General features: G+C 46.7%; 1 protein-coding gene across 1 annotated transcript in view; it reads left to right on the forward strand.

Annotated features, from left to right (window-relative positions):
* The first annotated feature begins 1,553 nt into the window (after positions 1-1,553).
* The window catches only part of SVEP1 (sushi, von Willebrand factor type A, EGF and pentraxin domain containing 1), a 134,708-nt gene continuing 113,207 nt past the window's right edge, over positions 1,554-23,054 (forward strand). Inside the window, exon 1 of the mRNA XM_074931869.1 lies at positions 1,554-2,158. Coding sequence (XP_074787970.1) covers positions 1,640-2,158 — 519 coding nt within the window. The 5' untranslated portion in view covers positions 1,554-1,639. The remainder of the gene's footprint in view (positions 2,159-23,054) is intronic.

Below are 23,054 nucleotides of genomic sequence, written 5' to 3' on the forward strand. Positions count from 1 at the left end.
TATACCTAAGAAACAGATTTCTGTGAAGCGCTTAGACTACCACATAAATGTAAAAACATGTAGGAACCATATATCAAATGCATCATTTCCCTAATTAAATAGTATCTTCTGTCACTTAGTCTCTTGTTATTTGCAGTGGAATTTGAGTATTGCTGGAAAGTCAAAGGGACAGTATTGGATCAGTTTTCCATCAGCTGACACTCCAATAAAGAAAGAGTAAATAATTCAATTAAATGTAAATATGGGGTTTGACTTGCAAATGCACCAAAGCACCTGTGTATGCCATGGCACTGTGAAATGTCGACAACAGTAAGCTAAAGCAGAGGAGGACTAGAAAATTAATAAAGGAAGGAAAAATACAAATGAGGGGCTGCTATCAACAAGTTTACATTGCTGATCTATCCTAAGGGAATTTTTCTGAGACTCAAATACTCCTGGAAATGGAGTTGATTAGCTAGAGAACTGTTTAATGCTAAAGTAGTGGCTAAAAGGAACCCAAGTTATTGCCTCCTATCAGCCTAGAGTATTAAATATGTACAGAGGTTGGTTGGAGGGGGAATGGGTTATAAATTTGGGCAGGACACCTCTCTAGGAGTGTTTGTCTCTCCCAATGTGATTCACAGCAAGACAGCATGGGAACACTCCCAAGCAATAGCTTGTAATCTCACACTTGGCTACCAGCAATTTTTCATAACAAGCATGAAAGATTATTATCACTGTTGGTACATTCGTGCACATATATATATATATATTTCCACACACATGTAGATGTACGTATGTAGGTGCTGTCCCTGCCTTTCACACACACACCCCTGTGCACCGTCACCCCACATTTCCAGACACCTCGCCACCCCTCCAGTGAGACGCACGTCTGTTAGGCATTGCTACACCTTCAAAGTTGGAAACCGGAGTCCATGGCCGGATGAAGCGTCCCCTTGAAGAGAAAGAGACTGACAGAGCCAAGAGCAGGACCGGAGGGTAACCCCGTCCAATCTCCCCGCCGCAAGCGCATCCTTCCCGCAAAACAAAGGGCTAAATTAACCACGATTAATCCGGCACGTGTCACTGCAAACCCTCGCTCCGTCCTTGCGAGAAGCAGCTCCAGCTCTCGCGGCGGGGGAGCGGAAAAGGCGCTTCTCGTTTTTTGGGGGTTTTCCGCCGCTCTCCCTTCTCCGGAGCCCGGCACCGCGCCGCTTCGCCTGGGCGCATCTCCAGTGACCGCCTCCCCCCCCGCGGGCGGGCTGGCCCCGCCAGCCGTGTGGGACCCATCGGGGCGGGACGGGGCGGCGGCGGGGGGGCGGGGAGGGAGCGGGTGTGCGGGGGATTCGTTACCGAAAGGCGAGGGGCCGGGGGGGGAGGCAGCCGAGAGGGGGGCGTGCAAGGGGCAGCGCCTCAGCCGCGGGGGAGGCCCGCGGCGGGATTAAAGGGCGCGGGTACCTGCGGGGGCCGGCGGGGAGGGAGACAGGCAAGCAAGCAAGCAAGCAAGCAGGCAAGCAAGCAAGCAAGCAGGCAAGCGGGCGGGCGTGCAGGCAGGCAGGCAGGCCGGCCGCCCCTCCGAGGAGCGCGGAGGTGGAGGGCCGGGAGAGCAGCCGCTCTCCTCCCGCGGCTGCCGGCGTCGCCCCGCGCCCGACGCCCCGCGATGTGGCCCTTGGTGGCCCTCTGCTGCTGGGGGGGGCTGACGCTCTCGCTGTCACCGTCGGTGCCGCAGGGCCGGACGGGCGGCCCGCCGGGTGCCCTCTCCCGCGCCCCCACCTTCGCGTCGCCCGCGCTGGCGGCGCCGCCGCTGCCCGACACGACGGAGAGCAAAGTGGAGAAGCTGGGCCGCGCCTTCAAGCGCCAGGTGCGGCGGCTGCGGGCGCGCAGCGGGCGGCTGGAGCTGGTCTTCCTGGTGGACGAGTCGTCGAGCGTGGGGCCGGCCAACTTCCTCAGCGAGCTGCGCTTCGTCAAGAAGCTGCTCTCCGACTTCCCCGTGGTGCCCGCGGCCACGCGCGTCGCCATCGTCACCTTCTCCTCGCGCAGCAACGTGGTGCCACGCGTGGACTACATCTCGCGGCGGCGGCCGCAGCAGCACAAATGCGCGCTGCTGGGGCGCGAGATCCCCGCCATCGCCTACCGCGGCGGCGGCACCTACACCAAGGGCGCCTTCCAGCAGGCGGCGGTGAGCGCGCTGCCGCGGCGGGGGCACGGCGCCGGCGGCGGCGCTGGGCTGGGAGCGCGGCCGGGCGGGGAGCGGAGGGCGGCGCCGGCGGGCGTGTGGCGAGTGAGCGCGGCCGTGTGCCGGCGCCGTGAGGTGTGCGGGGAGGGGCGCCAGTCGGCGAGGGCCGGCGGGCGGAGGCGCGGGGTGCGCGTTGCCCGGCTCCCGGCGGGGCGCGGAGCGCGGGGTGAGGAGGCGCGGGGTGTGTGTGGTGTGGGGGTGCGGCTCCGCGTACCGGGCGAGGGCGTCCGGTGTCGAGGGGTGTCGGGCTGTGCGGTGGGCTGTGGAACGGTGTGCTGCGGCACATGGAACGGTCTGGTCCTGATGGCAACTAGTCACCATCTTCCCGTGCTGTCTGTGCTCCGCTGCCCTTGCAAACAAGTGTGTGAAATTCACTCTTTGAAGGAGCATGAAGCCAGTGTCCCGATTTCAGAAGTGATATATGTGAACCAAGTCTGGCAGCTGAGACGTCTGCCTTGTTTCTTGGCAGCGGGACTTGGGTGCCCGATAGCTGACAGCAGTCAGAGAGATCTCTGTACTGTCGGCAGGTGACTATTTTAATTGCTGATGACTGACAAAGGTGCCCTTAAGCTGCGTGTAGTATACCAATAAATAGAAGCATATCCAGGAATGTTTCTAGACACTGGAACAGGATCATCAGTGGTGTTGATATATAGTCCCATGGCACAAATTCGGTCTAGGCAGCTCCTGAGCATGTGTGGGCACTTGAGCATGCTGGGGAGGTTTCCCAGTAGATGATGGCTCATGGACAGCCAGCCTACTCTGGAATCTTTTTAATGGGGCTAGACTGGGCTGCTCCTTGCCATTTGGCTTCTGTGTGCAGGAACATTCACAAAGCAAGCCTAGTTTTCTGTTATTTATATAGTCTACTTTCTGGTAGTGTCATGTAACTGAGCATTGGGTGTATTTCTCTTGAAACATCTTACACGCTCTCCTTTGGGGTTGATGAGTGAGACTGCAAGAGGTGCATCAGTGCTGGGCACATGAAATTGGCAAAGATTATTCTCTCTTCACATTTGGTGGGAGAAAGGAAGACCATTTTCTGATGTGCCCAGAGTTGCACATGGAAAACCTGCTTTAGGAAAATGTATTCCTATGTTAGACCTTTCACTGTGAAGTCAAGTTTTGATACAGATCCATCCCAGGGGTGCCGTGTGAAAAAGTTAGTGATACAAGTTTCAAACAACCATGACAAACAAAACATAAGCGTAATGAATACTGTCTGTTTTCCTGATAGGGAGTCTTAACTAATCATACCCTTGAAAGGGAATAAACAAAAATTCCCTTCAGAAACCTACAGTTTAGTTTTATGAGCCCAGCTGAAACTTGTGGCTACAACAGCATCGCTGTCATTTTACACTGTGGTCTCATAAGAATGTGGGAGGAAAAATAGTTGCATGGTGACAGGGAGAATTGTGATTAAATGTCAAAGTTAAATTTTTGACTTCTTGCTGGCTCTTGCTTAAAGATACTGAACTGTGGTTTTGTTCAGGATGTCTTCATGTGAGACAAATTACAGCTTCAGGGAATACTCTCCTTTCTAGGGACTCTTCAGAAAATTACTGTTCTAAGTTTAAAATACTATTGGAATAAATCTAGAGAAGTATTTTAACCATAACAAAATTGTTCTTCCCTCAGGACTCTTACACTGCTGTCCTTTGGTTTTGTCTTTTGGTACAACCGTAATTGTTTCTTCTTTCACTTTCCTAAAATGTCTCTTTTTTTCTTCTTACACTTTAATGTGGGGTTTCTTCTGCTTCTAACCAGAATTCTCTGCTTCTTTTCCAAAACCAAAATTGTCTGCAAAGCATGGCAAACTCCCCAAAATAGTATGTTATGTGTTGTAGTAACAGAAAATGAAGGAAAGTGCATTGTTAGAATAATCCCAGCACTTAAGTCGTTGTGTAGCACTCTTCATTGGTAGGTCTCAAAGTGATTAATTGAAGCCTGTGACAGTTCTACGGAAACTGGGGAGGCAGGGAGATAAGTGAATTCTGCAAGGTTATCAGGCTAGTCAGTAGCTGGTCAGCAAACAGGAGCAAGATTTACTTAGCAGTTAGCTGTCTCAGAACCTGTGGCAGCAAAACAGTTCATTTAAGATGGTCCTAAAAGCAGAGCTACTAAGTTTGACAAGCTGTTGCATATCTGTGTAATGTCATCTTTCAAAAAATAAGAGAGTTCTTGGCACTGCAGTTTTGCATCCTCTCCAAAGGTGCATTGCAGAGAGGTTTCTTGCAGAGTTTCTGTGTTTCGTCAAAGCTGTCCATGCTTACCTTTGCCATGTGGACCACACTTTGACATTTCCACCCAGCAAACTAGAGATGAATTCTGTGAGGTACACAGAAATAGGAATGCTGTACCACAAGAGACAGTGCAAAAGGCAGCACCCTATTGAGGAAGGCTGAGCTGATATCAGTGTTTGGTTTTGCAGCCTTGTTTGGGAATCTATGCCACACTTGAGCTAGCAAGTTCAGCAGTCCTTCTTTTAGGACACATGTAAACCATCTAAGAAAGGGGAAGAAACTAAGCTCACTCATTCAGAACTCTTAGGCTTCAGTTTTTCATGTAGCAAGTTCATGCAGTTTATGTTAAGCAGATTGCTTATTGCATTATGGAAGGCTGCAGAGCTGTTGTAACAGTGAGGAACTGAAGCAGAACTAAAGAAAGTACAAACAGGTTTGAGCAAGTGTTGCTGCTGCTGATTAAGGAATGCATCTAGAGCCCAAAAAGCTCCCTGGTTCGAAGTGCTGAATTTCCCAGCTATAGGCACCTGTGTTGGGCTTCTGATCCTGAGAGGTAACCACTGCTAACAGCACCCATTGCACCTTGTAGGAGGAATGTGCATTTGTTGCCAGATCTGTTGTGAAATAGAAGTGAGGAAATGTTGTACAGCAGTGGAAGTTTAATGGTTTGTTCTTGTCTTAGCACACAGGAGTCACAGTGACATATGTGCGATCTTTATTGATGGACAGTTTAAATATCCTGAAGCCGCACTGCTTGTTATGGGCTAAAAAAGCTGAAAATACAAATTATTTCAACTACTCCATGTGGCAGCCTGACAAATTAATAATAGCTGCTTCTAAGAGAACAGACTTGTTTCTGTCTTCCAGTGCAAGTAAAATGGGAAGTATCTGTCTTCAAAACTGAACTTGGAAGTTGTAGGTGTGCACTGCTCTTGAGCTGAAGTCAGCGATAGTGCACAGCCAGCCTTAAACAGATGAGTCAGTTGATCTGAGCAACTTGATAAAGCAGTAGCTGAGGGAGGCTTTGGGAGTTGTTCTGCATTATTGTAATAATTGTTGCATTAAAAAGCTGGGCTTTTTGCTTTTGTAATGCATCTTCACTCCACTGAAGTCAGTAGTGTATGTAAGGAGAAGGTCTGTCACAGCACCTACAGAATCATCAAACACGACACGTTTTCTGAATATCTGGTCTTTGAAATCTGGCTTTTTTTATCTAACCTGATCTTGAGGGAGCATGACGAATGGTCAACCAGCATGTCAAATTCAGTGTTCTCTGTCATCCAATTAACAAACATGAAAAAACTGGCCCTCAAAACAATATAAGCAGGTATCATTTTAGGATAAACAGTTCTAATGCTTATTTAATACTTGTTTAATTAAGTAATGGTGGCTTTGTTTCTTCTATATGTCAAAAGCATGTAAGTATAAGATGCAGCACTGTTACCCACTGGGATAATTGGCTTTTAATTTCAATGCATTTTCAGATTCTGAATCTCATTTTGAAATTAAAACAAAAATAGTTGAAGCAAAGGAAAATGAAAATCTTTTCTTACCATGTAAATGGTTTACATTCTTTTTATTTGAAAAACAGTGTACCCTGTCATTTGAGAAGGTGAGCATTTAGAGTCATGTGTGTTATCTGTTCATCAAGAATGTATTTATGGATTTTTATTCATGTGACCTCTGCAAAATCAGCAACTAATAATGAGAGCGCAGCAGATTCTAGCCTACCTCTGGCATTGTGCTCTAAATATCTGGTGATGGCTTAGGTCAGTTAGAGCTAACTGACTAGTTGACAGCAGTGAGCCCCTCTAAGTTCTGATAAGGGCCTTCGAGTCTATATTAAAGATTATCGTGAAAAAAAACTGAAGTCAGCCTAGTCTCCCTCTGTGGACACCTTTGAAATTGCAGACCTGGTAGTTAGCTATTATTGAGCAAATTGAGAGTGGAGAGTTCCTGTCAGCCATCATTAGTGTGAGCTCTAAATCACCACTTCTAATCAGCACAGTGTTTGTGAAAAGTTCTTGTCCTACATACTGCAGTCTTGCATAGGATTTGTTCACAAGATTAATACAGCTGCATCAGAGACAAGGTACACATCTGCACATTGTTCATCATCTTTAGACTAGCCTGATATGGGGCTACCTTAAGAAGTTATTACGTAGTTCATTTTTTCTCTGCCTGTTTGGCCAGGACAGGCAAAAAGTGTTCTATTTAGCATCATATATGGAGCTTAGCAAGGTTAAGTTTTTCTTCATTTAGAAACCTGCTCTTTGCATATTGACCTGTTTGTGCACCCAAAATTGTGTCCTGCATTTTTGGTCCAAGCAGATGCATGTGATTTGGAAGTCTGGTATTTAGCAGATTACCTATTTATTATCTTCCCTTTAACTTACGTGTAATGTGTTTCTAAATGTCAAAATACGTGCCTTGCAAGAAGCACTGAAAGGTACTGCTATGTACCCTTCTGCCTTGTCACTTCAGTGAGGCAAACTGAGTTCATCAGTTTGAGGTACAGAAGAGAGGCAGCCTGGCTTCAGGCATAGACTGAACTGCCTCATCCTGGGAGTCTCTATCAGTAGAGACCATGGTAGGGTCATCCCCGTGTGCGGCACCTGTGTTGAGTGTGCGGGAGGCCTTTGTTCCAGTGTCTCCCTTTCCACTGAGTATGTAGGAAGCTGAAGCTGGACAGATACACCACCTGACTCTATACTCTGCATTAAATACCTGCTTCCTCTTCCTTATTCTCCATGTTTTTCCTTCTCCAGTATCCCTAGAACCAATACACTTGGTAGTTCTGATCAAAAAAAGGAAAAAATATGCTAGCGAGTATTCTGTTCTTCATTGCTTTTTAAAGAATTGTTTTTCATGGCTTGAAAAAGTCACTTGTCAGTTCTCTTTAACACTTTGGACTACATGCCCTCCCAAACCACAGCTTTTATACCTTTGAATATGTTCCAACAATATGTTCATAGTAGTACTAGGGATAAGTAGCAGCAATGCAAAATGTTATATAAAAAGAATTGTTATCGGATGGAATAGTTTACAGTATTTTCGTGCAAAGTTTATGGCTTACTAAAACCTGGCTCGAAGGCATTCAAGTTACCAGCTATGCTTATATTTTTGCACAACTCCTGGCCAAGTAGTTTGCTCGTGTGACTTGGAAGCTCTGAGAATGTCAAATCAACTTACAAAAGAACTTGAAGATACAGTTCTCTTTCTGTTCTTAAATTTTTGAGATGCTCATTATGGCATACTGTTTATTGCTTGTTGCCCTACTGTGAGTTTGATCAGTGGTATTCAAAGATGCTTGTGGTTTTAGACAGCAGAAGGAAGAACTTTGACGACATGCTAGATTTAATCTAAATCATGGTCTCCATGAAAATCTTGAAGTTCCAAGGAAAGTGCGTCAGGTTTTATTAGTTTACACTTGACTGTCTCTGATTTCTGATTGTCCTTCATGAAGTTTTAAGACTGAAATGATCGTTATGGGTATTCTGTTTGATGCCTCGCATAACTGCATACAGTGCTCTGTGACTTCCACCTGTAAAGAGTACCTGTTGGGGATGCTGTGTAGGACATAGTTCAATGATACAATGAAGAATTGACATTTTCGGACTTTCCCATCTGCTTTGAATAGGAGTTGCCATGTGTGCACTGGGGGCATTTCAGAAGCAGAGAGGCTGTTAAAATGTTTAAGAGATATCCTAAGGAATTGTGCAATAATTGTGTGGATTTTACTGAAGTTTGGGAAGTTAGTCATCTGCTTTTTGTTTGTATGAAAGACCCTTTCATTTTGATCTATTCCACCCTTATTAACATACACTAGCATTTCTGATATTCTCGAGTTGTTGTTATGTGCTAAGCATAAAAAGACAAAGGCAAAGAACTATGACTTTCTGGAAAAAAGGGGGTAACCATAGAAGAACATACTTCTTTCAGCACAACAAAGGGTGTTCTGTGTCTCTCATTGCTAAGCTGGGCACTATCAGCAAGGAAACCCACATTACTGGGTAGACAGACGTTCCTTGTCATGCCATCATGTACCTATCAGCCCATTTCCATGGGCTTCAGGAGGCTGGTCTGACCCTAAGCCTTATAAGGTCATATGATCAGAGGACATTTGTCATCTTCATAACTTCTGGCTCTGAGAGCTGAGATGGATGTCCCTGCCTGGATGGATCTGCCCTGCATAGTGTACAGTGGTCTTCCTGACCTGTGTTGTGCCAACCAGCCATGTGTGAAGTAAGGATGAGAAGGAGATTTAGGGATGCAAAGAGAATTGTGCCAGCATCCACTGCCAAGACAGGACTCCCTTAGAAGACACACCCTTTATTTACAGCATAGTACCACAAGGCCATTTTCCTGTGTAACATACAGAGGCAGAGGAAAGTTGAGAAACACAAGACATTGCTTCAAGAATTAGCACAAATCTTGCTGAAACAGTAGCAAAACTAACAGCACAGTGAATGAAAACCTTTCATCAGTTTGGTATCTGGATGATATTTTCACAAATGTTTCAGGATAGAAATTACTTTTCCTGAGAAAAACATTTTTTGTCCTCTTGTCTCAGAGCCTTTGCTGGAGGGGTCTGATCCCCAGTCATTCAGAGTTACTACCTTCACAGAGAAATCAGACGTACCATGTGCTCTGCTCCAGAGATACAAAGACAAACCAGAAAAGCTACTGAGTTGTTCCAAAAGTAGCAAATAAACTCAAGGTGTTAAAATTTTCAAGAATTCATGTCAAAATAAGTTGTTTTATTTTTAATTAATTTCCTGGACTTATGAGAGGCCTTTCCATCAAAATACATCATATTTAGCAGTATTTCCTGACACAAATCTCAGCATTAATATTCTGTATGTAATACATTTTGCATGTTCTCTGACACATTTTTAGCCTTTTTCCTCCAGTTCCACTTGTTACTGGAGTTTGAAAGTTAGATTTTGCAGCAATTAAAACCACTGTTGCCTTTAGCAACAGCTAGGCTCTTTGGATGACCAGGATCCTGTTCAAATGTTTGAGCTACTTACTTTAGCTCTATGATGTTAACGCAATTCAAAACAAAAGCTGCTGTTAAAATTATAATGTTCCCGCTAGTTCAGGGTTTCTCTTGTAACCTCCACCAGTAAGATGAAGAACCTCCTTGAATCTGACAGGCAGCCTGTAAAAAGCTTTAGCATTCAGAGCTGTGGTGCTCTGCGTATGCAGTATAAACAGTGAAGCAGGGAGTCCAATTGTCTGTCTTATTTCTCTCCCAAACACTCCCCCGCACCCAGTTGGGCTGGGACAGCTTTTATCAGTGATAACTACATGTTCATGTTGCTCAATTCTAGCAGTCCTGGAGCAAAATAAGGTATTCAGAAGATAATTGAGCAGTGACAGTTGACAGTAGATGGGCCAGGTCATGAATTGTTTGTCCTCTTGGAATTAATTATTCTGTTCAGCTTTTTTCCCTGCTTTTTTAAAGTAATGAATGTTTAAAACACAAAAGAAACAAATATTTGGCAGATACACTAGTCAACAGTGGTGTGAATGCTTGGTCTAAAAATACGTGAAGATTAATTACGTATTCAGGAAAATATTTTTTAGTCCTTTCTTTGTTATTAGCAAAAGACCAGAGCAGTGCTAGAGAATTCAAGTACATCTTGGTTACATTAATGATGGAAATTTCTCGCACACAAAGAAAACTAAGATTTTTTTGGTTTTCAGATCAAACTGAGATCTATTAGCAAGATGATATTTTGAATATATCACACACCATAAGAGCATATGAGACTTCTAGCAACTTTTCAAAGTCCAGGTAAACTTGTTAAAAGGTTGTACAGCACCAAGAGCTGAGGAAATAGCTGTGTACACAACAAACCTTGTCTTTTAATGTCCCATTTAGAAGACCTGTATGTAAGAGAATGCTATGACAGCTCAGAAATCAAGTATAGTTATAATGGGGTTGAGAGTGTTTGGATTAGGTTAAGGGCCAATAAAGCAGATCTTGCTGTGGAAGTCTGCTACAGACCCCCCAGCCAGAGCAGTGAGGTGGATGAAGCTTTCTATAAACCGCTGGGAGAAACCTCACAGTCACTTGCCATTGTTCTTGTGGGGGACTTTAACCTCCCGGGTATCTGCTGGGATCACAACACAGCAGAGAGGGAACAATCCAGGAGGCTCCTGGAATGCGTGGAGGATAACTTCCTCACCCAGCTGGTGAGTGAGCCGACCAGGGACGGTGCCTCCTGGACCTGCTGCTTGTGAACAGGGAGAGCTTGTGGGGGAAGTAAAGGTTGGAGGCCGTCTAGCATGCAGTGATCATGAGATGATGGAGTTTTCAATCCTTGGAGAAACAAAGAGAGGGGTTAGTGAAACTGCCACCTTAGACTTCTGCAGGGCAAACTTTGACCTGTTCAAAAGACTGATTAACGAAATCCCTTGGGAGGCTGCCCTGAAGGCTATGGGAGTCCAGGAAGGCTGGACATACTTCAAGAGAGAAGTCTGAAAGGCACAGGAGCAGGCTCTTCCCGTGTGCTGAAAAACAAGCAGGGGGCGAAGGAGACCGGCCTGGCTAAACAGGGACCTTTGGCTGGATCTCAAGAGCAAAAGGAGAATCTATTGCCTTTGGAAGAGGGGCCAGGTCTCTCATGAAGACTATAAAGATGTAGTGAAGTTATGCAGGGAGACATTAGGAGAGCCAAAGCACAGCTAGAGCTCAACTTGGCTACAGCTGTCAAGGATAATAAAAAATGTTTCTGTAAATAGATTAACAGCAAAAGGAGGATTAGGGAAAATCTCCCTCCTTTACTGGATGCAGAGGGAAACATGGTAGCTAAGGATGAGGAAAAGGCTGAGGTGCTCAATGCCGACAGTCTTTAGCAGTGGAAGTGGCTGTTCCCTGCACACCCAGCCTCATGAGCTGGGAGATGGGGAGGGGAAGCAGATTGAGGTCAGCACAGTTGAAGAGGAGCTGGTCAGAGACCTGCTGCACCACCTGGATGCACACAAGTCTGTGGGACCGGATGGGTTACACCCAAGGGTGCTGAAAGAGTTGGCAGATGTGCTTGCCAAGCTGCTGCCCATGATTTACCTGGAATCATGGCTGACTGGGGAGGTCCCACTGGAGTGTGTTGTGGTTTAAGCCCCTGCCGGGACCGGAGAGCACATTGCTGTTGCCCCTCCCCCAACCTCAGCTGGTCGGGCTGGCAGTGAGGCACAAACCCCGGGTTAAAATAAGAAGAAAATTTAATACAACAGTGTGATAAAGCAATCTGAACAAAAACAGTAGCAATGATAACAACAATAAACAGCAATAACAGTGAACAAGACAAACGATATACAGAGAAATACCGCAAAATGATCACGGAACAAAGCTGACGCATGGGTCCCGCCACCAAAAAGCCAAAGAGAAAGTAAAATCAAAGTTTTCCGCCCCTGGACCTGGCGTCAGTATGGTATGAATAACCTGGCTGGAGATCCCTTCCACCTCTCTCTCTGCTGGGGAAACCTATCCCTATCCTAGCTGAACCAGGACATAATCCACCCCTTTATTCTATACCATCTGCGTCATGTCCAGCTGCCATTTAGCAGTTAGCAATAACAAAACAACAATTTACAAAGGCACAGCATAATTCACAGCATGTTCTCACCCAGAATCAAGTCCCCCTGTGGTACACATCGGACCTCTCCATTGTCCAGCATCACCCACCAGGTACACCCAGGTCCTTGGGCAAAAGCAATCCCGTGGATGGGTTTGCCTTTACCTTTGCCTGGTGCAGGACTAAACCAGACCATTTTCCCCAATATATTCCTCATGCGCACCACAGGGACTTTATCCCCACGTCCAGCACATGGAGGTTTCGACTGAGCCGGGCCAGCTCGACTGGCAGATCCTCTCGTGTTGACTAGCCAGGTGGCCTTTGCGAGATGCATGTCCCAGTGTTTGAAGGTCCCACCTCCCAGTGCTTTCAGTGTGGTTTTTAACAGTCCATTGTAGTGCTCGATCTTCCCAGAGGCTGGTGCGTGGTAGGGGATATGGTAGACCCACTCGATGCCGTGTTCTTCTGCCCAGGCATTTATGAGGTTGTTTCAGAAGTGGGTCCCATTGTCTGACTCAATTCTCTCTGGGGTGCCGTGTCACCACAGGACTTGGGTTTCAAGACCCAGGATGGTGTTCCGGGCGGTGGCGTGGGGCGCTGGGTAAGCTTCCAGCCACCCAGTGGTTACTTCCACCATCGTGAGCACGTGGCGCTTCCTGTGGCGGGTCTCTGGCAGTGTGATGTAGTCGATCTGCCAGGCCTCTCCATATCTATATTTCAGCCATCGCTCTCCATTCCGCTGGGGCTTCACCCGCTTGGCATGTTTTATTGCAGCACACGTCTCACATCCGTGGATGATCTCTGCAATGGTGTCAATGGTGAGGTCCACCCCTCGATCTCAAGCCCACCTGTATGTTGCATCCCTACCTTGGTGGCCCGAGGTCTCATGGGCCCACCGGGCTATGAACAGTTCACCTTTGCACTGCCAGTCCAAGTCCACCTGAGCCACTCTGATCTTAGCAGCTTGGTCTGCCTGCTGGTTGTGTCCATGTTCATCAGTGGCCCGACTCTTGGGTACATGGGCATCCACATGGCACACCTTCACAATGAGGATTTCCACACGGGCTGCAGTGTCCTGCCATACTTCAGCAGCCCAGACGGTTTTACCCTTACGTTGCCAGTTATTCTGCTTCCATTGCTGCAGCCATTTCCACAGGGTATTCACCACTGCCCACGAGTCGGTGTAGAGGTAGAGCCTCGGCCACTTTTCCCGCTCAGCGATATCCAAAGCAAGCTGGATGTCTTTCACCTCTGCAAACTGACTGGATTCACCCTGTCCCTCAGCAGCTTCAGTGACCCGTCGTGTGGGACTCCACACAGTAGCCTTCCACCGTCGATGTTTTCCTACAATGCGACAAGACCCATCAGTGAACAGGGCATATCGCTTCTCCTCATCCGGCAGCTCATTATATGGTGGGGCCTCCTTAGCACGTGTCACCTCCTGTTCTGGTGACATCCCGGAATCTTTGCTCTCTGGCCAGTTCGTAATCACCTCTAGTATCCCTGGGCGGCTGGGGTTCCCTATTCAAGCCCGTTGTGTTATCAACGCAACCCATTTACTCCACGTGGCATCTGTTGCATGATGCATGGAGGAGGCCTTTCCTTTGAACATCCACCCCAGCACCGGCAGTCGGGGTGCCAGGAGGAGCTGTGTTTCAGTGCCAACCACTTCTGAGGCAGCCTGAATTCCTTCGTACGCTGCCAGTATCTCCTTCTCAGTTGGTGTGTAATTAGCTTCAGAGCCTTTGTATCCCCGGCTCCAAAAGCCCAGAGGTCGGCCTCGAGTTTCCCCAGGTGCTCTCTGCCAGAGGCTCCAGGTAGGGCCATTCTCCCTGGCTGCGGTGTAGAACATGTTCTTAACCTCCTGCCCTTCCCGGACTGGCCCGAGGGCTACTGCCTGGGCAATCTCCCGCTTCATCTGTTCAAAGGATTGTTGTTGCTCAGGGCCCCATTCAAAATCGTTCTTCTTACGGGTTACGTGGTAGAGAGGGCTCACAATCAGGCTGTAGTTGGGGATGTGCATCCTCCAGAACCCCACAGCGCCCAGGAAAGACTGAGTCTCCTTTTTAGAGGTTGGTGGGGCCATGGCTGTGATCTTGTTTATCCCCTCCATTGGGATGTGGCGATGCCCATCTTGCCATTTTATTCCTAGGAATTGAATTTCCCTTGCAGGCCCCTTGACTTTCTTTTGCTTAATGGCAAAGCCAGCCTTCAGGAGGATTTCAATTATCTTCTTCCCTTTCTCAAAGACCTCCTTGGCTGTGTCCCCCCATACAATGATGTCATCAATGTGCTGCAGGTGTTCTGGAGCCCCACCTTTCTCCAGTGCAGTATGGACCAGTCCATGGCAAATGGTGGTTCCACCCCTGGGGCAATCGATTCCAGGTGTACTGGATGCCCCTCCAAGTGAACGCAAACTGGCTTGCACTCTGGAGCTATCGGAATGGAGAAGAACGCGTTAGCAATGTCAGGCGTGGCGTACCACTTGGCTGCCTTCGACTCCAGTTCATACTGGAGCTCCAGCATGTCCGGCACTGCAGCACTCATTGCTGGCGTGACTTCATTCAGACCACGGTAGTCCACAGTCAGCCTCCATTCGCCATTGGGCTTTCTCACTGACCACATAGGGCTGTTGAAGGGTGAGTGAGTTTTGCTGATCACCTTCTGGCTTTCTAGTTGACGGATCAGCCGATGGATGGGGACCAGGGAATCTCGGTTGGTGCGGTACTGCCGCCGGTGCACCGTCCTGGTAGCAATCGGCACTCGCTGCTCCTCAACCTTAAGCCGCCCCACCACTGAGGGATCCTCTGAGAGGCCGGGTAAGGTGGACAACTGTTCAACCTCCTCCAGGGCAGCTACACCAAAAGCCCACCGGTACCCTTTTGGGTCTCTGAAGTCCCCTCTCCTGAGATAGTCTATGCCCAGGATGCACGGGGCATCTGGGCCAGTCGCAATGGGGTGCTTATGCCAGTCCCTCCCAGTCAGGCTCACTTCAGCTTCCAGTAGGGTCAGCTGTTGGGATCCCCCTGTCACTCTGGAGATGCAGATGGATTCAACCCCACTGTAGCTTGATGGCATCAGGGTGCACTGTGCACCAGTGTGCACCAAAGCCTTGTACTCTTGTGGGTCTGACGTGCCAGGCCATCGGATCCACACTGTCCAGTAAATCTGATTATCCCTTTCCTCTCCTTGGCTGGAGGCAGGGCCCCTCTAATCCTGCTCAGCATCACTCACTTCTTGCAAGAATGGTTTACTGGTCCCCTCAAGAGGGTCAGACATAACATTGGCCATTCTGTTCTGCCTGGGGGATTTCTGACTGGACACTGGAGCTGCACTCCTCTTGGAGGACTCCCCTTTGGTGATGGTCTTCCCTCTTAGCTGCTCTACTCGTGCAGCTAGGGCAGCAGTGGGCTGTCCATCCCACCTCCTCATGTTTTCTCCATGGTCACGGAGGAAAAACCACAGGGTGCCTCGTGGTGTGTGCCTTCTGCTGCCTTTCTCTTGGGTGGGGAAACGTTTACTTCTAATGGCTGAGACATCAGCCCATGCAGGTGGAATGTAGGACACGTCCTCTTCCATTTTCTGGACCCTCTGAGACAGTTCCTCCACAGCTGAGACCCAGGAATGCTGGGATGAAGGGAGATTTCCCTCATATTGCCGGAGATTGCCAACCACTCCATCCACTGTCAGAGTGTGGGTGTCTGTCCACCAGGACACTATTCCCAGTGCTTTCGAGTGTGCTTCTGGTGCGCTCTTCAGGAACTTTCGCCACATCAGGTGTGTGCAAGGGGCCTGATCTGTGTCCATGGGTGACTGCTCATCATTCAGATCACCATAGATCATCTCAAACACAGCCAGCTCCCTGAGGTTCTGGATGCCTTTCTCAATGCTGGTCCATTTGCCTAGCTGACATAGGATATCATCCTTGTAGGGGTGCCTCTCCCTTACACTGAGCAGGAGTCGCTTCCAAAGGCTGAGGATTTGAGTCTGTTTCCCTATTTCCCCATCAATGCCAGCATCCTTGGCCAAAGATCCCAGCTGCCTGGCCTCTCTCCCCTCCATCTCAAAAGCACTGGCTCCATTGTCCCAGCATCGGAGCAGCCAGGTGCCAATCTGCTCGCCTCCCAGGCGGCCGAAATCTCTCCGCATATCTCGCAGCTCAGTCGGGGATAGAGATCGGACGATCACCTCTGGCCCTTCCTCCTGTTCCCCTGATGGGCCTGGCTCATCCCCATCCCCCACTTTGTGAACTGACTTTCTGGTATATTTGGTTTTGTGTATCAGTGCGACTGACACCGGCACTGGCTGGCTCTCTGGCTCAGTCGCTGTGCTGGTGGAAGCGGCTGAGACTGGCTCTGCATGTCCCCCCAGTTCAGATATTGTTTCAGATCCTGCAGCCCTTTCTCCCCCTTGAGGGCAGTGGGTGGTATTAAAGAGGACACGGTAGGCATGGGCAAGTCCCCAACACATTGCAGCGATTTGTGTCTCCTGGGTTTTGCCCGCTTGGTAACACACCCTTTCTAAGCACTCCATCAGCTTATCAGGGCTCTGCATTTGTTCGGGAGTGAAATTCCAAAGCATTGGAGGCGCCCACCGACTCAGGCCTTTGCCCATCTTTTCCCACACCCCTTGCCACTCACTATTATCTGACCTCGGGGCAGGTTTCCTGGCGCTGCTATTGTTAGAGAAGTGCCGCATGGCCAAAACCGAAATCAGGCAGGCATTCAGAAGGCATTGTGCTGCAAACACACTGGCCTGCAGGCTCCAAGGATAATTGAAAGTCCCCAAAGCCGAGAGGATCTCTTCCCCTGGCTCGCCCATAGAGGGGGTGAGACCCCTAACTAAAGCCCAAACGGCAAACAGGTACCAGCCCGCCCCCACACACAGCGATAGAAAGGCATTATAAACATTCAATAGCCCGTATAACAACGTAAGACCCTTAGCACATTTTCCACCAATAACAAACGCCACCACAGGGATCATACACTGGATATAAGGATTAATCCAGCCCCACCACACAAACAAGTGGGCCAGCATTGCAAACATTTTCTTATCAAACAAATACAAACAGAAAAATTACACCCAACAGATTGCTCTATCACACTCTGGTCAGGGTCTGTCCCTTTTTATTCTTATTTGTGCCCCACGTTGGGTGCCAATTAAGGCTGTGTTGGTTTAAGCCCTGCCAGGACCGGAGAGCACGTTGCTGTTGCCCCTCCCCCACCCTCAGCTGGTCGGGCTGGAAGTGAGGCACAAACCCCGGGTTAAAATAAGAAGAAAATTTAATACAACAGTGTGATAAAGCAATCTGAACAAAAACAGTAGCAATGATAACAACAATAAACAGCAATAACAGTGAACAAGACAAACGATATACAGAGAAATACCGCTAAATGATCACGGAACAAAGCTGACGCATGGGTCCCGCCACCAAAAAGCCAAAGAGAAAGTAAAATCAAAGTTTCCCGCCCCTGGACCTGACGTCAGTATGGTATGAATAACCTGGCTGGAGATCCCTTCCCCCTCTCTCTCTGCTGGGGAAACTTAACCCTATCCTAGTTGAACCAGGACAGAGTGGACGGTGGCAAATGTGACACCCATCTGCAAGAGAGGCAGAAAGGAGGATCCAGGAAACTATAGACCTGTCAGTCTGACCTTGGTGCCAGGGAAGGTCATGGAGCAGGTCATCTTGAGTATCATTAAAAATGATATAATGGACAACCAGGTGATTGGGCCCAGTCAGCATGGGTTTATGAAAGGCAGGTCCTGCTGACAAACCTGATCTTCTATGACAGGGTGACCTGCTGATTGGATGAGGGAAAGGCTGTGGATGTTTTCTACCTTGACTTTAGTAAGGTCTTTGACACATTTCCCACAGCATTCTCCTGGAGAAACTGGCTGCTTGTGGCTTGGATGGGCACAGGCTTCACTGTGTAAAAAACTGTCTGGATGGCTGGGCGCAAAGAGTTCTGATGAATGGAGTTAAATCCAGTTGGTGGCCAGTCACAAGTGGTGGCCCCCAGGGCTCAGTGTTGGGGCTACTCCTGTTTAACATCTTTATTGACGATCTAGACGAGGGGATTGAGTGCACCCTCAGTCAGTTTGCAGGTGACACCCAGTTGGGTGGGAGTGTTGATCTGCTCGAGGGTAGGGAGGCTCTGCAGAGAGACCTGGACAGGCTGGAGCCATGGGCTGAGCCCAACTGGGGGAGTTTCACTGAGGGCAAATGCCGGGGGCTGCCCTTGGGCCACAACAACCCCCAGCAGTGCTACAGGCTTGGGGAGGAGTGGCTGGAGAGCTGCCAGTCAGAGAGGGACCTGGGGGTGTTGATTGACAGCCGGCTGAACAGGAGCCAGCAGTGTGCCCAGGGGGCCAAGAAGGCCAATGGCATCCTGGCTTGTGTCAGCACTAGCGTGGCCAGCAGGGACAGGGAAGGGATCTGACCCCTGTACTCGGCACTGGTGAGGCCGCACCTCGATGACTGGGTTCAGTTTTGGGCCCCTCACTCCAAAAAGGACATTGAATGACTCGAGCGTGTCCAGAGAAGGGCAACGGAGCTGGTGCAGGGTCTGGAGCACAGGTCATACGAGGAGCAGCTGAGGGAACTGGGGGTGTTTAGTCTGGAGAAGAGGAGGCTGAGGGGAGACCTCATCGCCCTCTACAGCTGCCTGAAAGGAGGGTGCAAAGAGCTGGGGATGAGTCTCTTCAATGAAGTAACAAGTGATAGGACAAGAGGGAATGGCCTCAAGTTGCACCAGGGAAGGTTTAGACTGGATATTAGGAAGCATTTCTTTACAGAACGGGTTGTTGGGCATTGGAATGGGCTGCCCAGGGAAGTGGTGGAGTCCCCATCCCTGGAGGTGTTTAACAGTCAGGTCGACATAGTGCTGAAGGATCTGGTGTAGTTGGGAACTGTCAGTGTTAGGTTAGTGGTTGGACCGAATGATCTTCAAGATCTTTTCCAACTAGATAATTCTGTGATTCTCTGACCTCAGAGATAGAATGTAAAGGATCGATAGGTTAGTAGTTTCCTGAAAACTAGGTGCATTTTATTTGCTCTAATTCAGAGGTCAGAATTGCAAGGCACCCAATTTCAAGTGTAAAACAATTGTGTAGGTCAAAATTCTATGTAGTAGCTCCTGTTACTGTAAAGACAGTGGTGGTTTTGTTGGTTATTTTTTGATAGTACAAGGAAGAAACAGTCTTTGTGCGATGTGAAGGTGATTGTTTTAGACTTGGAGTGCATAGCTTTGCTCTCTGAGGGTAAAAGTGGTCTACTCATTTTTCAAATTGTACAAAATGCATGAAATGCCACTTTTTAACTGTGCAACAGTACCTAAAGAATTGAAAATGTAACACAGTCCTTACAGGCAGAATCCAGAAAAGCTTCCTCTTTCTACAACGTCAAGTTAATAAAAAATGCTAAGAACTGAAAGTCAAGTATGTTCCTCTCACATCACAAAACCGTAGAATCACTGAATTGTGGTTGGAAGTGACCTCTGGAGATGATCTAATCCAACCCCCGACACGGAGTGGGGTCTGCAAGATCAGATTGCTCAGGACCGTGTCCAGTTGGGTTTTGAATATCTCCAGGGATGGAAATCCCACAGCCTCTCTGGGAAACCTGCTTCAAGGGTTGATCACCCTTGTAGTAAAAATGTTGTTTCCTCTGTTTAAGTGGAATTTTCTGTATTTCAGTTTGTGCCTCTTGTCTCATGCTACCAATTAGAGGAGTCTGGATCCATCTTCGTCACTTCCCCCTCATTCACTATTTGTATACATGGATAAGAGGACCTCAAGCCCTCTTTTCTCCAGGCTGAACAATACTAGATCTCTCAGTCTTTCCTCAGATGACATGTCTCTACATTTCCGGGCTGTGAGCACGCCTGGCTTTTTTACCTGTGTTCTTTGATCCATAGTGTGAGAATGACTGACTCAGTTGTAAGACTTACTCAGGTCATACCTGCCATTGACTTAGAGATGCTTGGAAGATAAGTGTTGTGGCTAAGCTAAAATGGTAATTTAGTTAGGATTCTTGCACTTTGTTATTGACAAGACATTGGAAAGTTCATTCTCATTTATGGAAAAAACACATACAAGTTTGGGAAAGAGAAAAGATAAGTAGATGACTGCAAGCAGAGAGGGTGACACAGTGGAAAGAAAAGATGAAGGTTGAAGGTAGAGGGGATGAGAAGGATAGGAAAGATGAAAAGATACATGCATAGATTAAGGACATGATTTTGATGACCCACCCATTTTTGCATAAAGTAATAATGAAAAAATAAATGGTAGAGCTAGTACATTATTTAACTGAAGTGCAAATCACTGTAATGCAAAACTTGGCCAGCATGATATCACTGTATTTTAAATAAACTTTTTTTTTTTACTTAAAAAAAAAAATCCAGTTGTTACCTTCAAAAGCCTATTACTTGTAGCACTATTTAAAATCCAGATTAATTCTGTAGATATATCTTTCCCTGAATTATAAGTGCAGTTCCTGTTAGGGGAATATTCAAGGAAAGCTTTTATTTCTTCTATATAGGTAACAACTCATTCTCTAGAGCTTATGTAGCAGTGCAGAAGGAAGTGGTGAAAGGTAACAATTAGAAACCAAAACCTCTAACTGTGGAATATGTTTTAGTCCCTCTCCTGAAAGGGGCAACAACACCTAGAGAGAGGCTAAGATTTATTTGAGCAGTGAAAGTAGCAGTATTCAGTGACCAAAGGAAAAGATGGTGAAATCAGACCTCAGCTGTTTTAGAGAGGAGGGAGCAGAGATATAGCCAGCTCTTTTATGTGGAGGAATAACAACATTTGTATAGCCAGCTCTTTTATGTGGAGGAATAACAACATTTGTATCATGATTAAGGGGAACATTATTTGTCACCTCCTAGCTGTGCATTACTTTTGTGAAATGACCAACTTCCTTAGGATTGCTCAGGATTCAGTGATAACATGCCTCAACTCCACTAAAAGCTATGGTTGATCCCAGTGTTGATATTTCTTTCCAAAGTATTTATTTATATAAAAGTTTCTTCTAGATTTGGACTTTTTTACCTGCAGGAAGGATGAAAGCAAAAGAACCATAAAACAAAGGGTGAGCTTCACAGAAGGATTTAGCATTGCCATTTCCCTTTGTGAATGACATGCAGATCCGCTTCTGAAACCATCCATAAGAAATTAAGACGTACCGATTTAGTATTCTGCTGAATATATAGCTCAAATCTATGCAGTGTTTTTTGTAATGAACTATAATTTGTTCATTTTAATATGTTTAATAGTGAGTATGTTGTATTACATATAGTTATATTAATTCTGTAATATTATAAAATGGGAATTACTTCTGTTGCAGTGAGTAAGTGGTCCTCTGGGAAAAAGAATCATGTCATTCTATTCAGAACTCGTCCCATGGTGTGTAGGTTTTATGTCATTCCTGGGGTGAAAACAAATACAGTGTTAAGTGGCCTAGTGGTATAGCAGAGCTGAATGGCTCTTTAATAGAGGGCTTTCTGTTTCGCTTCTGAGGTGTGGTGATGGTCCTTCTAGACCTCTAACAAGTAACATGTCCTTTGTAGCCCTCAGGGAGTGTATTCCCTACAAGGTATACAAGGAGCAGTTTAATTTTTGTGGTGAATGCTTGGATAATGTTGTTTGAAAATGAGGTTCCAACTTAAACCTTTTAAAACAAACTTCTGCTAGCAAGAATCCTGAGGCTGACTGATGCTATCTAAGGATTAGTTTGTAAAGTGAGACAGATTAACCCATTTCAGTTTGTTTCCCTTTAGACAGATAATTTAATAGCCAATTCTGTATGGTCAAAATCTTCATTAAAAGCAAAACACTGAGTAAGGACAGACATAAGGCCTAAGATCAAACGTTTACAGATTAGATGCAGAACATGTAATCGAGGCTGTAACAAAGAACCTTTGACAGTGACATTGCTGTAGCTGTCAAATGGCTGAAGAAGTCTTTGGTCCTGAATGCTACTCACCCCCTGATTTTTTATTACAAACTCTATATTAATATTAAAACCACAGAAGCTAGAAGTTTAACTGGTTTTATGACTGTACTGATAGGATTTCATTTTGCCTTACAGTAGTGAATTTCTAGTGGAGAACTTTGTACAACTTTTCTGTTGCACAAGATTCATTTTTTAATTGTAAGGACTGCTGTTGGCACAGAGAAAATGGCGAGTCTGCCAGATGTTTGTACACACTAAGCAAAGACTGAATACAATACAGATGGTAATAACTTTTTGCTAATGTGAAAAGAATGTTTTATTTAAGATCTGGAAGGATTACTGAAACTTACTGATCTATCTCTCCTGTGAAAGAAGTGTAGACAAGAAAGTAGGTACTAAAACAGTCAAAGACGAGGTGTTTCTAGTGGCCCCATGCCTTTCTTTGCAATCATCAAGAGCATTAATTGTTTTGTTTTGTTTGTACTTATCCCTTATTATTAATTTATAGTAGTGATCAAATGGACTATGTTCTCAATTAAACAGGTCATTCAGCACCTTATATATTTTGAGTTATGGTTGGTGCTCAGTTTCATTTGAAGGTAAAATGAGAAGCAGATGTGGATATTCATACCAAAGAAACAGGTTCTCAGGGTCCTTTTAACTTCTGAGTACTGTTTAGTGGGCTTTTAAGCTTTACTGAAGAACCTAACAATTTATGAAAGGACTGCAAAGCCTTGTCATGATAAAAAGTCATCTTTGTGTAGATACAGTCCATTAAGTTGACAGGGACTGATTAAATACATGGAGCCACCTCTGTGTGTGCTTACAAGTTTAGGGGTTAAGTGAAGACATATTTTAAAATATATGAAATTTCTGTTGGGAAGAAAAGGGCTTTCGAAATGATGTTCTGGAAAGAGGCGTCTCGGAAGAGAGGAATGTGAGTCAGGGGTAAAGGAAACAAAAATGTTGTGAAATGCCACACAGCAAACATTGGAGAGAAGAGGCAGAGCAGTGCAGACTGTTGCTTGGATTGTCAACAGCTTTGGATG

This window comes from Athene noctua, chromosome Z (genome assembly GCF_965140245.1).
Source record: "Athene noctua chromosome Z, bAthNoc1.hap1.1, whole genome shotgun sequence".
Classification (NCBI taxonomy): domain Eukaryota; kingdom Metazoa; phylum Chordata; class Aves; order Strigiformes; family Strigidae; genus Athene; species Athene noctua.